This window comes from Stegastes partitus, unplaced genomic scaffold, assembly GCF_000690725.1.
Source record: "Stegastes partitus isolate 25-593 unplaced genomic scaffold, Stegastes_partitus-1.0.2 Scaffold58, whole genome shotgun sequence".
NCBI lineage: Eukaryota > Metazoa > Chordata > Actinopteri > Pomacentridae > Stegastes > Stegastes partitus.
The window spans coordinates 414,252-430,974 of NW_007577789.1; the positions used below are offsets into that span (position 1 = coordinate 414,252).

Genomic DNA, 16,723 nt, shown 5'->3' on the forward strand with positions numbered 1-16,723 from the left:
ACATGCTTATGATACCAGAGAGCGCTCCGAGTGGACTGTTTACAGAAGAAATCTTTTCATGTGGTTTTAATGTGCCTGCGCTGCCTTATGGGTGGGGCCCTTATGAGACTTTCTTGGACGGTGATGCACTGACTGAGGCTGAGCAAAAGGGAGCTCTGTTCTGCACAGAGGAAATGGGCGTATTCCTTGGAAACTTTGGAGAGAGTGAATGAAAAAATAAAGGAGGTGTGGCAAAGCTAGAAAAGAGTGGACCACCAAGAGGGGCACGATGTTGTAGAGGGCTGGAACCGCTCGTAAGCTGCTGAGATCTGTTTCAGGGGAACAAGCAATATCCTGAGTAAGTAGATTTTTCTTGGACTTTTTAGGCATTTTAAGTGAATATCTTGTTACATCATGACTCTAGCTGATTCATTTTGAGACTTAGAGGCATCACATGTATAAGCTCAAAAAGTAATGCTCCAAAAGTGTGTGATCAAAGTTGGTGGGATGTGTATCTCACTTAGTTTAAACAACCATGGAAAAGAAAAAATGTTCTATATTGTGTTTTTCCTATATATGTATTTTATTTCATTCTATATGTCAAAATGATGATTTTCACTGAAGTTTGATCCTTTCATTTTCACTTAAGTGCATGAAATCTAGTGTAATGGACAGTAATTGTTACTCCACCGCCCACCCAAATGGACCTCTCTTACAGATAGAGATCTTCACAGGCAATTTCATTCAGTTTCTTATTTACTTGCATGTCGTCTGTCTTCTGTCTAACTGGATTGCGTCCTTATTTGAACTGAAAACACAATGCTACTGCTGTAATGGCCTACAATGTCAGATATCGTTGTCAAATAACAGGCTTTGCCTCAGACGTTAATTTCCTCTCAGTAAGGCAACTTGAATGAAATCCAAATCTAAGTTAAATTACAGACTGTTAACCCTTCACACTGGGGAAAAAACAAGCATTTAGAAGGGCAGAGAGGTTAATTGGGTAAATATTTTGCCACTATTTAGATTTCAGCGGGTCCACCCAACCCAGACTTGTTGCTGTACGATGGCAACACACAGGCCAGTCAAAGAGAAGTTTTAGAAATAACTCGTTGCACTCTGTTCTGAAGCGTGGTCTTATGTAACACAGAGTATACTCTGTTCAGCTCCTCAGATTTTCCATTTTATGTTTCAAGGCAAAACAGGAAAGTTACCCAACACTGATCTTTTTACTGTGGAACCGACAAACACGTTAAATTGGTCTCACACCGTTCCCGTGCTAACTGCTATGTTGAATGAAGTTGTGCAGGATTCCTAAATATAAACTTTGTTTGTTTTTGGCAGGGACCTGAAAATGGCATACCTGCTCATGTTTGTCACCCTGCTGCATCTCATCACACTGGCTATGCTGTTTATTGCGACCATGGAGAAGGTAACAGGACACAATGTTTGTTCACTTTAACTGTATTATTGCAGGAGTTTACCAACTGTATGCATCATGTCTAATCTCCTTTTACAGTCCTGGTGGGTGTGGGACGGCATGGAAAACTCAGACTTATGGTACAACTGTAGGTTTGACAACTCCACAGGAACCTGGTTGTGTGCATCCTCCAAAGAAACTGGTGAGCAAAAATTTGCTCACTTTGTATGCCTCTTTCAGATGGGTTTTACTAAAAGAATACCCACCCAAAGGTCAAATCTACGAATTATGAGTAGCTTTTAAATGTGATTTTCTTTCTCAGAGTGGCTTCAGGCCGTGCAGGTGCTGATGGTGCTCTCAGTGGTCTTCTCCTCAGTTTCCTTCTTGGTGTTCCTCGGTCAGCTCTTCACAATGTCTAAGGGTGGACTCTTCTATTTCACTGGACTGTGTCAAGTCTTTGCAGGTAACAGAGCAGTGAAACAATGTGCCATCGACATGCCTCTGTGTGATTAATCTATTGGAAATGGATGACACAGGGAAGCACACGGCTGCCAAATAAACTGAATGTTTTAGAGACTGAACCCTCCACACTTGAACTCTATTTCTGAACTAACATACCATTTCTTGCAGGGTTATTTATGCACTAATATGACTTGATGATTTTGTACTCGAAGCAACCAAAACCAACCTTTAATCACTGGTTTAGTCTTTAAAGACAGTGGCTGTATCTTTCATTTACTTTTAGTTATACCTGAATTGGTGTATAATTTTCTAATAAGGTGGATTAGATAGACACCTGGTGATCTCAAATGTGCCTTTTGTGTCAAATCTGCAATCAAAGAGACACAGAATTTGTAGATTTTTCTTGTATACAGGTCCCAACAAAATAGTAATGTCTTAAGATGGGTTTGTGTTGTTTTTGGCCACACCTCTCTATGTGTTGTTGTTGCTATATTGTCTATAACATACAAAATAAATCAAGTTAAAAACATTGCAAACCTTTTTTTCTTTTATTACCCTGCTCCTCAAACAAACACCACATGTGTTTTTTATTTCAGGACTGACCGCCTTTTGTGCAGCTCTCATCTACACATTGCGCAACAAGGACATCCTTCCAGACTCCAAAGAACTTACTTCAGGACAGTTTGGCTACTGCTTCATCCTGGCCTGGGTGTGTGTCCCCTTGTTGCTGTGCAGTGGGATCATATACATCCACCTGCGTAAGAAAGAGTGACCAGAAAAACAGGGGGAAAAATGACGTCACCACCAGTATTGGAAAGAAAATGATTAAATTAACTTGTTTTTGAGAACTGTTTATTTCACAGGAGTCACAGATGCCTATCTTATGACGTGTATGCTCAGGCTTCATCTGATGTGATTATGTGAGGTATTTTTTTATTTGTGTATTCTGGAAAAAAAATATTAGGATGTCACAGGGAATTGGTCCAATATGTAACGCTCACCTTTTGCTTTAGGACATTTTTTTTTACTTGTTTTGTTGTCCACTTGTGCCATGTGTTGACTAAGTAAGGCAAATACCAAAGCAGTGATAGGATATGTATTGTTTATTAGTGATGTTGGCTCTATAAATTGCTTTTTTCCCCCCTTACAGCTAACTGGAAATGTATATTTTTGTACCTAATGCTGATGTACAATATTTTTAGCAGCAGCCCTGAATAAATATCACACAAAAACAAATAGCTTGAAGTCCTTGATTTAATCCACGTTTTCATGTTGCCTTTAAAAACAGGAAGACAAACTGCTGAGGTTGTTGCCATAGCGACCGCAAACTTAATGTTGCTGCTAGCTCAGCAAGCTAATGTCATCTCGGAGTAAACACGGAGTTTTAGCCGTGTGAAGCGGACTTTTCAGTGCTAATGGAAGCTTTACCTCAAGTTTCGGGTACAATAATTCCTCTCGCCTCACCCAGGGGAACGGAAAAGCAGTGTGAACTTTGTCAAAGAGTCGCACGACTGCAGTGTGCGGGTCACTTTTTTACTGGTAAGCTTTCACCGTTGGCTGTTCTGTTGTGAGACATGCTAATAGGCAGTTATTAGCATGTTAGCAGTTTATTTGGAGAAAGCATGAATTCTAAAATGCCACAAGTTGTGTTTTTTTTTGTGGAAACGTTTGGTCAAATCACGGTTAGGACGCTAGGTGGCAGCGTCCGCCATGTTGTTTTTTTTCCCCCCCACAAAAAAAAAAAAAAATCACACAACGCCTCGGTATGAAGGGCGTATGTGTAAAGAGGAGGGAGAAGAACAGCTGGAAATTACATTACCACAGCGGTTATTTTTGTTCATGAGACTGTTGCCTGCGTCTTTTTTTTTTTTTTTTTCCATAATATGATTTGGTCAATATTAGCCTTATATGTTATCTTTGGCGTCGGTGGATATTCACTCCGCAGGCTCAGACCATAAGATGGTGCTGAGTGAAATCCTTGTTGGCACTGAGTGGAGAGTGGAGGAGCATGTGGTGACATCCTTCCCTGTAGGGATTTATGGAAAGGGATGAGCCACTAAAGCCAGTCTCAGGGAGCTTACAGCCACTTATTGTGCCTGCTTTCTTCTTAGCCTTTAAAATGAATGAATGAGAAGCACATGTTTTGAATTTGGTGGAAATTTGTACACATCATAACAGCTATATCTCAAAACAAGGTGTACAAGGGAGAAAACAAGTTCTATTCAAAACTGAAGTAAATTCATTACATTATGCCCAGCTATGGATTGAGTTAGTTGTAGTTCTTTGTTAGAGAAACATATTAGATTCAATTCTGTGGCTCCGAGTAAGATTCTGAAGTCATCACATTGTTAGGGGTGAAAAGATTTAGTGGAGACCAAATGAGCCATAACATCTTATTTGGCTAACTAGTATGCAGACTCATGTTTGTGGTGACTGTTGAGGCAGATTGATAAGTATTTTGCAGACAAAGCTCTGTAGAGACACGGGCGTCTGTGCTGAGAAGACCACTTGATTTATGTTTATGTGTGCACTTTTCTTTGTGCGTCTGCACGCGCACGTGCACAAGCTGGTTCAGTGCTACTGTTGATGTGACGTGGCCAGATTTCTGCCTGCTCACTGCCTCTGTCTCAAGTCCATGAACACAAATACTCCAGGGTGAACTCACATGCTCCGCAGCAAGAAAAACGCACGGAAAACCGAGACAGTTTCCACAGAAGTGTGCAGGAGAGGATCCAGATGAACAAAATTACAGGCCAGTTATGTAATGGCGTACAATTTAGTATGCCCTCTGTGCACTCAGATGGTATCTGCTAAATGGGACAGAGACTTTGCTGTGGAAAACAATTCACATCAACTGATTAAAATGTTTTACTGTTGATGATGCTCATTTCTGTATCGGTCTACCACTGTGAAGTCAGTGCGATCCATAAGGTTAAATCATTCTCACCAAGTTGCAGCTCAGTGGTTCAGATCAAACAGCATTTGTTTTTTTTTTTATCAAATGCTTGACTGCTGAGAAAACATCAGTGCCATTCTGCAAATAGGGCGTACTCTTATGTATAAAAAGATAAGTCTCACACAAAGCTATGAGGACTCCTGGGAGCTCAGGTGGCTGGGGGGCACCCATCCAGTTTTTTAATTCCTCAGTGATGCAGCTCACCAACAGGCTGACTGGGTGGGGATTCACAAGAAAATTTGTCATCTGCTTGTGCCCATCTGCACCCAGACATTCCGAGGTCTCCAGATGGCTGGGGGGGCACCTATCCTGTTTTTTTATTCCTCAGGGATGCAGCGCACCAACAGGCTGACTGGGTGGGGATCCACAAGAGAATTTGTCAGCTGCTTGTTCCCATTCGCACCCAGACATTCCTAAGTCTCTCCTTATCATAAAGGCGGCAGATGGACCACTGGGTTAAAGTTTTATTGGACGAGGAAGACAAAGACAGAAGTCATTTAATTTCAGTACTCACTTTTGCACAATCAATTATACTATTTGAGTCTTTCTCACCTTTTATTTGAAGAGGAGTTTGTTTTGTGCCACTGACACAAGTGCATGAACCTCACAAAAGCAAGTTTTTTATGTTGCTATATAATAAATTCCACAGAGAAACAGCTAAAACTGTTACTTTATGTCCAATGGTTGAAAATAAGGAGTTTTCAGTAAAACATTAAATCTTTATTTCTTCTGGGAGTTTTGTCACAGTGGACGTTGTTAATTTTGGTCCCTCATCTGGGCACATACTGTTTCCATATCCAGCTCTGCTGTCAGTGATTGATGTTTAGATAATACCGCAGTGATATAAAAGTTAAGACTGAATATTTAAGTGGATTTCCATGAATTGTTATAGTGTAATATGCCTGAGGAATTTGTGTGTCGTAAAAGTAACCTGGTGTGTATCTTGGGTTTGGCTCCTTACCTAGGCAGAGCTGATTGAGATTTGCAGGTTGGTGCCTGCGCTGCTCCGTAGATGTTTATGGCCCCAACACTGTCCAGCTGAGGCCAACATGGGTCAGAAACATGCACAAAATGGTTTGTCAGCTCTACTTTTCTATTCCTATATGTGATGTTTGTGTGCACATGTGTATATTTTTGTTTGCTTGTACTTTCAATTTGAAGCTTAGGAAATCTAACCCTCGTGGCAGAGCTGCTGTCCCAGGCAGAGTGGTCAGTGTTGAAGAGCCCAGACTGTGGTCACGCAGTCCACCACCGCCTGCACAGGAGCCTGGGCCGCCTCCACATGGCGACTGGAAACCTGGAACAAGCTCTGCTTCACTTTGCAAATGATGTCTGTGTCATGATTAGCACACTCGTCGGAAATAACTTCTGCACATGATTTTTTTTTTTTTTTAACTGTTTCATAACACTATTGATACTGTCCGAAGCAGGAACTTTTTGCTCACCGTCAGAGTTTGTTCAGTGGTTGAAAACATTTGTTGAGTAAGATTAACTGTGCGTGCCGTACATTGTTGAATGTACATTAGTTTGGTCTTTTTGTGTTATGTTTCCAGATATATTTTGCCAGTGAGGAGTATAGTTTGGACAGCATCGTCACGTGTGGTGGCTACTTTCTCATGGCTGATGCATTTGTAGAGCAGGGGAAGATGCCCATTGCTCGTTCCGTGTATTCTGAGGTATACCACTTGTGGTGCTAAAATGTTGTGATGTTACTGCCCATATGACTGAATCTGTTTCATGGATTAACTTATAGATTATGTTCTTCTGCTCACATTGTAGGTGGCACAGACTTGGCACCTCCATCCGACCAACATCCTCAAGACCCGCATCCCAAGTGCCCAAAATCCTAACATGTTGTTGGACTCCTCCTGTGGTGCGTCTTGTCAAATTTGCGTTGTGTAAATGTAAGATAAAATAATATAAAACCAAATGTTTACGTTTTGCCAGGCTATCCAATTAACGCTGCAGATTAAGAAAATGACGTCACCAGTTCATCATGATCCAAACTCTACACAGCCAAGAGAGCTCCATTGGCGTATCACTAAAAAAATAAGGTCAACGGGGCTATATTTAGCTGAGCTGTCTTGCTGTGCAATCCGAAAGCTAAACCCCAGATTTACACTAGCATGCTTAGGGCTGACTAGAGACCACTGCTGACACATCTCTGGCTGTACGGTATCCGCACCACTGCCCTCTATATCACAGCTGCTGCCCTACATATAATGCTAAGCCTGTTAGCTGCAATGCAATTTCCCAGGCTTTCTGGGGATGTTTACCGGCGGAAAGTGGGAGGCAGAAAGGAAGGATGCTTACGTAAACTAAACAGAAGATAAAGACAGACCTACATTTTACTAACCTCAATTTAATGCATACAAATCTTTTTTTCCCCCCAATATTAAAGTGTATAGTGTATATAAAGTCATGGTAAAATTCAGTAAAAAGTAAAGTAGGTGTGTCTCTTTGTTTGTTTCCAAGACTACCAATCAGACAAAGCACAGCTAGTTAAAGTGGATGAGATGTTAAGAACCATGTTGGAGTTTGAGCAGAAAGACCCTGCTCAGATTGCACGTGTGGCCCACTGCCTGGCCATGCTTTGGTTTCTGGCAGGAGACTCACGGAAGGTAAATCACCTGATGATGTTAGGCATTAAGGGTTAGTTTGACACGGTGGCACAGTTCCCCATTTCCTCCCTGTGCCGTCTCAAGATAGGATTATCTCTAATTGGCGAAGCCGTAAAGATAAGGTGGAGAATTAGCGGCAGTTGACGAGACTGTCTCGACACTCTTGACTTCCACCTTGGTTTCCCGTCTCTGCACAAAGCTTTTTGGGTGGAGGCTGTTTGTGTGTCAGCTGTAATTCTTTAGATGTGATGTGAATCAGCAGATCTCTGGTGAGCAGTCATACCAACTGAGCGAATAAGGCCACAGTGGCGTAGTGAATGTACCAGTGACCGCATAAGAAGTTACGTACCAGACACATCCTCATTGTCAGAGTCTTTAAGTGCAGTGGGTCTTGGGTAAGAAGGAGGGTAAAGGTTGGGTGAGTTTTTATGGCTAAACTCAAGCAGACAAACACAAGTAGACAGAATCACACTCAGTTACATGAATACAAGACTAGAATTCACTGATGTGTTGATTTTTTTCACGTTTATCTGATTTTTTAATCTATTTTTGTCAGGACTCGCTATGCCATAATGGTGTTCTAATTAGCTACCCTGAAGCTTCCTCATTCTTCATATGATTGAAAAGCAGTTTTGATCTTCTTTGTGGAATTCAGTTCTTGCTTATGCGCCCTCCGTGCAGTGTAGAATCTGCTGTAACAGATTCCTTGGGGAAAGAGGAACACTTTGTCTTCTAAAACACACTTCTGCTGGGTGGATGCTTCTTGGCATGGAAATGCTCTGGTGCCCTGGTTGAAGGATGATTTTCTCAGACTCGCTCCTATCCGGCCAAACATCTTCTATTGAGTCTCTTTTTCCTTGTATTCAATAAAGTACAAAGTGAAAGAAAATGACTAGGCGGGGAGTTTTAATGATGGTGGTGTGTAATGGTAATTTTGGTTTTAGTTTGACTTATGCTCTCTGTTTTTGTAAATGTCACGGTTCTCTTGTGGGTGTGTGTGTGTGTTACACCATGCTTAGAAGAGTACATCATTGTAAGAGCATACAGTTGTGATTGGGGCGCCTTGTTATTTCCAAGGAACCATTAATAAATTCCAACACCTTGTTCCTGTGATTAATGGTGTTGTTGGCTCAGTGTATCAGCTTTGAATAGAAAGAGAGATGAGTGGATGTAACATTAAACGCACGCTAAAGTAACACATACGCAATATTTCTGGCTGTTTACAAACCCTAAGAAGCTACAGGAATTTCATGAATTTCCCTGCAAACCTCAATAAATTCCTCACTGAGCTTGTCGTGTTTCCATCTAAGCATGCGTGGATTTGTCAACAGTATCAACTTCTGTTTCCACATTTCCTCTCAGTTATAAGCTATAAAGGCCAGTGTAACGGCCCAAAGGATCAGGTTATCGGAAGGGTAAAGCGGGGTGTATTAAGTCAACCAGGTTGCTGTCCAATTTCAGTGATATCGTTATATAAGTCAGCTTTATTCTCCCCACAGAGTCTAACAGCTGCAGTTGCTGTGTTTGTTTCTGTTTGTGTGCCAGGCACTGGGATTTGGCAGCACAGCCTTGCAGGCCAGCCAGCTGATACCAAACCATGACCTGACGGAGCCCATCCAGAGCCTGCTGCAGCTGGTGCAGAGTTTGCAGACAGACTCGCATCCTGGTTCTGACTAGTCACAGTACTTCCCTCTGCTTGAAGATCATCAGGACATCTGTTTCACCCCCCCATGTGAATATAGAAACGACGTAACTACTAACAAATGCAAAGTTAAGTAAAGAGCTTATGATGTGATTTAGGATTCATGCAGATGTTGTGAAGTGTTATTCTAAGTAGATAATGAGAAATGAACATAAACAGAAAATGACATTTGTGCTGGTATTGAAATGTGTAGGTGCAGTTAAAGGAGGACGAGACATGTTTTCACTGGTTTTGAATAATGACTCATCTTTATTTTAATCTAAAAAAAGAGGGATATATATTTACATCATTTTGAACACTTGTGGATTACAAGATTTTGGGATCCATTTTTGTAACACTGTCAGAATGATACAGAACAGAATAATGGTCAAGGGCATTTCCTAAAACCTTTTCGATGCAATGTTTTTGCTCATTTCGTACCCAGCAAATCCAGAGCCTCTTAATCAATTCACCGTATGCAGATATAATTATGTCTATACGTCATCAACACAGTCGCATTATTATTTCACTGAAGCAAAAACATTGCATCTTCCTCCTGCAAATAAAAGAATATTGTAAACCTTTAAGCAAGCCTCAAGTCCATTTTAAATCGAGACATAAAATGAACTCGGCGGCTGCTGTGAAATCTTACATATTATATACAAATCTGAAACATTTACTCTTTATATCAAAACAATCATTTTTAAAATCATCTCACTACTAGTGTTATTTGTACTGAATTATACAACGAAATGTTTGTTTTTTTTGGCATTCAGATTCATTTTTATGTGTGGAGAGGCAGCAAAACATGGAAACACTTGGATTTTTCTCATATTCCCTTTTTTTTACTTTTTTGAACCAAATATACATTAGCAGCAGTTTGGAATTAAATAGTAACCTTGTGCTCTGTTGTTGTTGTACACAGTGACTCGTCCAGAGGTCCCTAACATGTTTGTTCCAGGCTGGCCAAGCGCCACACAGGCTAGTAATTAGATTTTTTTCCTTTCTTCTTTACCCCTTGTCACTAGCATGTGGTACCCCTGTTTCTTTCAGTAGCCTCCATGCCTTGATTCAGAAAGAAATCTCTCTGAACTGGGACCTTAACTCAGCTGTGATGCTCAAATCAATGCTCCCAAAACAAACCAGACAGTGAAAAGGCATTTTGAAAGTTAATAGGGCACTGTTACGTGAACCTTCAATGGCTAGACGGTGCTCTGACGGCAAATGGATGATGTATAAACTACGGATTTAAATAACAGGGGCTGTAAGAGAGAAATTAGCATTTCCCTCTTCCCTATGGCTGGCTATTAATGTCTTGAATTGATATGTGATCTATAATTTACACTTACACAATGTGGAATGACGCAGGCTTCAATACAAAGACGAAGACTTCAAAAAAATAGGGGACAACAACTGGAGATAGTTCACCCATACAAGCATTTATGTTAGGATGTCTCTTGGTGATCAAGCCCACCGGCCCTTGCATGTCAGGAGAGTGGACATAAGCAGATTTCACAGTTTGTTTGTCAGAAACTTTGATAATATAGATACTGGACAACATCACAGTAGTGTAAATGGTGTTATTCTCTCAGTGGAGCCACTGTGATCACTTGACAGCAGACTTAAAAGAAAAGCTGCCTTTTTTTTTTTTTTAATTGTCTGGTGGATTTTGACTTGGCACCCTCCAGCAGGGCCCTGTTAGACTCCAGACAGTTAGTAAATTCGGCCCACAAAAGAGGAAAATAAAATCAAGCTTCACAGCGGTTTCACTTTATTGAGACAATATTAGTGCACACAAACCACTTTTTTTTCTTTAAAAATACCATAAATTAGGAAGAAAACAAGGAACGATATAAAACAAGCAAGGAAAAAAAGTGCATGTTAACCATGGTATACACCACATTGTCTTATACTGTAGTTTACAACCTTTTTTTCATTGTTGTTTATGTATATTTTTGTCTGCTTGTAGGTATGTGTTATGTTTTTTTTGACATGTCTCCAGCTCGGATGGATATGTCATGCCTTTGGGGGTCAGGGCTGAGATCCAGGCTGCTTCCCTGAGTTGTGTTCAAAAGAAAAGGTTACAGGCCTAAAAACATAAACATCACCGTGGAACAGTTTCGGGTTTACATTTGTGCTTTTGATCAGAGCTGTAAGTTATTCTGAATGAATGGCAGTAACCCCAGCTTAGCCTACAACTATGATATTTATTTCAGGAGGTGTGTAGGAAGTAAATCTAAAGGAACAAAAACTGTAAACAATAAGGTCTTGGCTGCTGAAATCCCTGGATTTTTTGTTTTCCTTTCTTCTCTAAGGAAAGAAAAAGTAACATTCTATTCAAGAAGACTGCAAAAATATAGTTTCCATTTTTTTTGTACATCATGCCAACATGTTTAGTGGGTTCGGATACTTGTTTTTTTTTTATCAAAAAAAAAAAAGAAAAAAAAAGGAAAAAACACTATGTGAAAACAATAGAAATCTACAAATAATATGACTGAGAAATCACATCACTAACCAAATCCAGAAATGTTAGCACCAAATTTCAGTCTCAACCTTTTAATATCGCAGGTCTATACGAACTACTTTGTCCACAATAGCTTATGAAAATGTCCATGTTGGCAGTTATTTCAGTCGTTCCAGTTTCATCAGCTGGATACTAGTATGCTACCTAAGTATTTACATAAAATCTAAAAAGAAACAAACAATAATATACAACTGTTTGAGCTTCAGGACATAAAGGGAAGGAACACCTGGCATGTCAAGGGCCATTTGAAAACCACAAGGATCCAGGCTGATATGTACTGTATGTTTGAATATCTATGTCATTGTATGGCAGTGAGAAGTCACTGTTTTGAGGTATATTTTTGCTTGCAGGTGTAGACGCGGCTTTCACACTCTGTCTCGTCTTTCCTTAGTATGTCATCTGAGTGAGAAAAAAATGCATCTGTTCGTTATAAAGTGCTAGGCATTTAATGAATTTTAAAAAGCAGCAGACTACTGCTGCCGGTAAGGCTGATCAAGCATACTTTCTAGGAATGTAAAAATTAAAAATGGAGTGATGAATTCGTTTTTATATTCCAGGTTGTGGCTCCTAAACAGATCTGCTACTTGTTGCCATGACGTTTGTACATCTCCAGTTGCTGCAGGATGGTCTCCATCCTGGTCTGTGTCCTCGACAGGAGCACTACATTGCTACATTGGAACTGACAGAATGATGTGCCTAGCATGAAGGTGTATTCTTCTCCCCAACAACTTGAAAACACTTCATTTCGCCTCCAATCCACCAAACCTGACTATAGTCTCAGCAGAAAACCCTCTTCTATGACAGCATAGATTCTACTCAAAGTAATGCTATTGTATTGTGAGGATAACACCGTGGCAGATGTATGCATTTATGGGAATCCTTCACCCACCCAAAAAATAGCAAATAGAAACTAGTAGAGACCAATTCGGCAGTTATCTCATGTACTATATCCCACTCTCACTATCATGCTGCAGTTTAGATAGTGGGATTTTGTAGTTTGGGAATAGAGGTGCAAAGAGAGGAGAGTCAGGGGAGCAGCCTCAGATCTTTTTTTTTTTTTTTTGAAGTAGGAGAAGGCTCATGTTGTTTTTGGTGTTTGTTTTCGTAGTTGTGTCAGTATGCGTGTTCTGTTTTTCTCTGCTCCTTTTTCGCACTTTACATCTTATGTTGGAATAGTTTTTGGACTGATATGTGTTTTTAAAAGGAATGTTTGTTGCCATCCGTACGGGTGTGTGTGTGTATGTGTGTGTATGCATGTTTTAAATATGCATTTGTGGTGTTTGGGTGCGCATGAAGCTGCTGGAATCTCACTCAGTCAATAACTTGATCTCATTGGCGAGGAGGGTGTTGAAGTTGTAGGCTGGATCGGGGAGGTCGGGCAGGGTGGGGGCTGTGGACTGACGGGGCGAGGACTGGGAGGGCTCCGCCAGCTCCGGGTCACTCTCGCTGGAGGTAGAGCCCATGCTCATGTTGCAGACGGCTTCGGGCAGCGAGCCGCTGCCTGCAGGCACGGTGCACACCTCGGGCTCGCTGCTGGTCTCGCTGGTGCTCGACACGACGGACAGCAGGGACATCTTGCGGGTGAGGCGGCTGGGGAGCATCGACAGGGCGTAGTCGGCGACGATGCCAGCCACGTCCATGCCGCAGGCCTGGTCGAAAGCGATGAAGCCCACGTTGGCGTTGGCCTCGCAAACCACAAATGAGCCGTCGTTGAGCTGCAGGAGGTCAATGCCGCACACATCCATGCCGAGGATGTTCGACACCTCTATGGCCAGCTGCTTGCCCTGCTCGCTCAGTGGGCACATCATACCCACACCACCTGACAATTCAGAGAGACAGCATGCTGGTTAATACCCACCAACGCCTGTGATTCGTTCACTTGACATTATGTAAGACTGACCACGAGAAGATCTTGATTTTCATCCAATCTTTTATGAATCAAAGGCAATCTTAATATATTATATATAGATCTGGATGATTGAAGATATTTAAAAAGGATTTTGCTTTTTTCAATATTTAATACCAGAATGAAGTACCACTTCAGATCCGCCTAGAGTCAGTGTGGAAGTGGAAGTTTCAACATGAATCGTTACATAAATGCAGAATAATCTGATGACTGATGTCCTAAATATGTCACAGTGCATTACGGCCTCAGCTCGGCTAACACTGCTCATGCTCTGACACTGAAAATCAGTTTCATCAGCTGGAATGTTGTGCCACTTGGTGTCTCGGGGGTAGATTCAGGACAGGCTTGTTGATTTTCCACAGTTACCAAAAAACTGTTTTATGGAGCAGAATGAGCAATATATTTTTTATTATATCATAAATTTAGAAAGATGTTATGAGCACTACATTTTGTCCTCATGTACAAGAGTGATTAGAGCAGGACATTTGGCTTTTAAATGTGGCACAAGTGCAAAATCAAGTTTAAAAAAAACCCTCAAAAGATAACTGTGGACGGAGCCTGGATAATGTTAAAAAACGGCCCTGTCTCTAAATTTCTATTATCACTCGTACAGCTTTTGTTCTCCCACAATAGCAAGACCATTTAGTCATGTGACTATAAATAAAACATTAAGACGGTTACTCAACTCTACTCAACTGCAGGCAGATCTTAAATTATCCAAATAATCAGTACGTGAAAAACTACCACATTAAAAATAGACCAGTCGTGCAAATTGAGAAATCGCTCTGGTGTAGTGCTGCTGTCAGGCGTAAAGACAAAAAGGAGGAGCGTCTTTGGTAATTTAGCGTGTGTGATCATTGTCGTCATTGCCTCTCTGTCGTTTGCTTACCCAGGGAGCAGTTGCTTTGCATGCGACCATCCGTGGAGCAGCGCAGCATGGAGCCGATGACACGGCCGCCCACCAGGACCACCCGCACATCGCGGCCATGCGACTCCTTGACGTACTCCTGGAAAAGGTAGGGGGTATCATGGCGGATCAAGTGGCACAGATCTGTCAGGTGGTGTTTGTCCCGTGCCAGGAACACAGCCTTGCCTACGAGAAGGAAGGAGACACAAGATGAAGGAAGAAAGGAAAGATGAGCAGGTCTGCAGGCTGTCATGACACACACTGTTGTTTATAATGACATGATATCAAGATTCTTGCAGGGTCTGTCGTTTGCAAAATGTTCGCTGAGGTGGAACAACTTCCTTAAAGTTTTGCTGACCAGTAGCTGCTTCTGCTGACCAAGTCTCATGTCAGTTCCCATTTCTCATCTAAGAGACAGGATAGTCTTGTTAACAGCTACACAACTGCTTCTCACAGAGGATAGAAGATGCCTGTTTTAATTAGCACTGCCTGGCCCTGTCTCTGTATTGTCATGACCTCTGACCCCTGTTCCAGGGAAAATCATGTGATTGCTGTGGGTCTGCACATCAAGCAGTCCAAGCACTATGACAAGGTAATCCCTTGGGAACATTATGTAGATGTGAGAATGGACAGTGGCAGGCATTATGTAACACTTTGTGAGTCAAAAACAAGACAACCGAGGAATAATGTCAGCGTGACTCACTCAGACAAGTAAACATTAGTGGTTTGTGTCGACCATACCATAACCTTGTTAGGAGAATGTACACTTAAAAGCATACACAATGCAATGAACCGCAAAATTTCAACAATTAAAAGAGCTAGTAAACATTTATTATTCATAAGATTTTAATCCAGTCTTTTGTATTTGTTCACATGCCTTTATACGTGCTCATGAGAAGGAAGGCGAGTTGGACTTGAGCCACTGTCAACGGTCAGCCACAGTGAGACTGAAAGCATCCCTTGAGACGCCGGACTCCATAAAAAGGGTCAAGTTAGTGGTTGGCCACTGGCTGCTTTTTCTAACAATGTGCTGTGATGGCAGCCTGTGCTAACCAAGACCATTGTTATTCCTCCAAACAATGGCAGAGCCACTCAAGTGTCAATAACTGTGAATAGGAACGGGTTAATGGGTCAGCAGAAACTGGGGCTTATCTCTTGGAAGCAAAACATTAATGGCAAGGCTCAAACTTCCCACACAAGCTTCTTCTGAATTCCGGCAAAATGAGGAAACTGGGGTCAGTTTGTAAACCAGAAACTGAAATGGTTAACCAAACAACCATCCTGAAGGCATTACAAGCTTCTGTTCTGTGTTTCTTGCAGCACTGCGGTCCTAATCATTTAACACTCTGTCAGTGAATTTCATATAAGGGTGGACTGAACTCCAATGAGGGACCTGCAGGGTACAGATTTTTGAGGAGAGGTGTGGTGAGCAGATTGGATGACACAAAGTAGCAGACGAATTGTTTTACCTCTGTGGCCACGTGCATTCTTCACCACCACGGGGTAGCCAAGCGGCTCTGCCTCGTCAATCATCTTACGGAAGTTGTCGTGCCCTCCTGGGAAATGCCCATGCATACAAACACAAAAAGAGGCAGACGCACAAACATGCAACAAGAAAAATAGATTTAAAAATTGTCCTTGTTTTGATGGCATGGTTCACACATTACAGCCGGCTTAGCAGGGTGGGAGAGGGAATGTAGCATGTTGCTATGGAAATACAAGTGACTCAAAACAGCAAGGCTGGAGGAGTTGTTGTCCTGCGCTTATACTTGCTGCTTGATTCATGAGACTGGAACAGAGGAGTCACTGAACGATGCATTAATGTGAAGCAGCTGACCATATCTGACAGTGATTTATAACGGCAGCTTGTAGCAGCAGATGTGCTTCAGCTTCCTCTGCTTTGGCTTGAGAGATGATTAGAAATGTAAAAAATACCCAAAATATTAGGTATTAATAATTTATTTGCCCCTGCTCTCCCATTCTTTGCTGTTACCGTTACCTGTTACTGTCTCCCTGTCTTTGTCTTCCTGTCTGGCCTGATATGGCATTCAGTCAAGAGAACAGATGTGAGCTACTCTGTCACATGGCTTTTTCCAGATGCACTAAATCACATGTGTTTTCAGTCTGGGGGGGAGAACAGAGGGAGAAGAGGAGGAGTGGACACCAAATGTGGTTTTCCAAACACGTCATAAGCTGTTTAGGTAGAGGGAAGGAGGCAATGGCATCTTTTATTCTGAAAAATCATGAGGGGGGCATGGGGTGGGCCG

At 41.7% G+C, this 16,723-nt stretch overlaps 3 protein-coding genes across 3 annotated transcripts in view; 2 read left to right on the plus strand and 1 right to left on the minus strand.

Moving 5' to 3' along the window:
* Positions 1–232: 232 nt before the first annotated feature.
* On the plus strand, positions 233–3,097 carry LOC103353010 (epithelial membrane protein 3-like). Its single transcript, XM_008275752.1, has 5 exons — positions 233–337; positions 1,324–1,411; positions 1,499–1,601; positions 1,722–1,862; positions 2,458–3,097. Exons 2-5 carry the CDS (start codon positions 1,334–1,336, stop codon positions 2,631–2,633), a joined length of 498 nt encoding a protein of 165 aa, XP_008273974.1. The 5' UTR covers positions 233–337; positions 1,324–1,333; the 3' UTR covers positions 2,634–3,097.
* Positions 3,098–3,276: 179 nt separating this feature from the next.
* Positions 3,277–9,217, plus strand: zmynd12 (zinc finger, MYND-type containing 12). Its single transcript, XM_008275775.1, is given in 8 exon segments — positions 3,277–3,400; positions 5,088–5,234; positions 5,806–5,872; positions 5,955–6,147; positions 6,371–6,493; positions 6,597–6,690; positions 7,305–7,438; positions 8,984–9,217. Coding segments are annotated over 8 exon segments (1,116 nt in total).
* Positions 9,218–9,359: 142 nt separating this feature from the next.
* Positions 9,360–16,723, minus strand: part of rimkla (ribosomal modification protein rimK-like family member A) — a 17,499-nt gene continuing 10,135 nt past the window's right edge. The window contains exons 3-5 of the mRNA XM_008275753.1: positions 15,926–16,012; positions 14,439–14,642; positions 9,360–13,462 (exon numbers count right to left, since the gene is read on the minus strand). Coding sequence (XP_008273975.1) covers positions 12,951–13,462; positions 14,439–14,642; positions 15,926–16,012 — 803 coding nt within the window. The 3' untranslated portion in view covers positions 9,360–12,950. The remainder of the gene's footprint in view (positions 13,463–14,438; positions 14,643–15,925; positions 16,013–16,723) is intronic.

Excerpts from the sequence above, each read along its gene's own strand:
- LOC103353010 (XM_008275752.1), top strand. The coding sequence starts at position 1,334 with ATGGCATACCTGCTCATGTTTGTCACCCTGCTGCATCTCATCACACTG. Across the intron at positions 1,412-1,498 it reads TTATTGCGACCATGGAGAAG|TCCTGGTGGGTGTGGGACGG; the intron begins GTAACAGGACAC and ends CTCCTTTTACAG. Across the intron at positions 1,863-2,457 it reads ACTGTGTCAAGTCTTTGCAG|GACTGACCGCCTTTTGTGCA; the intron begins GTAACAGAGCAG and ends TTTTTATTTCAG.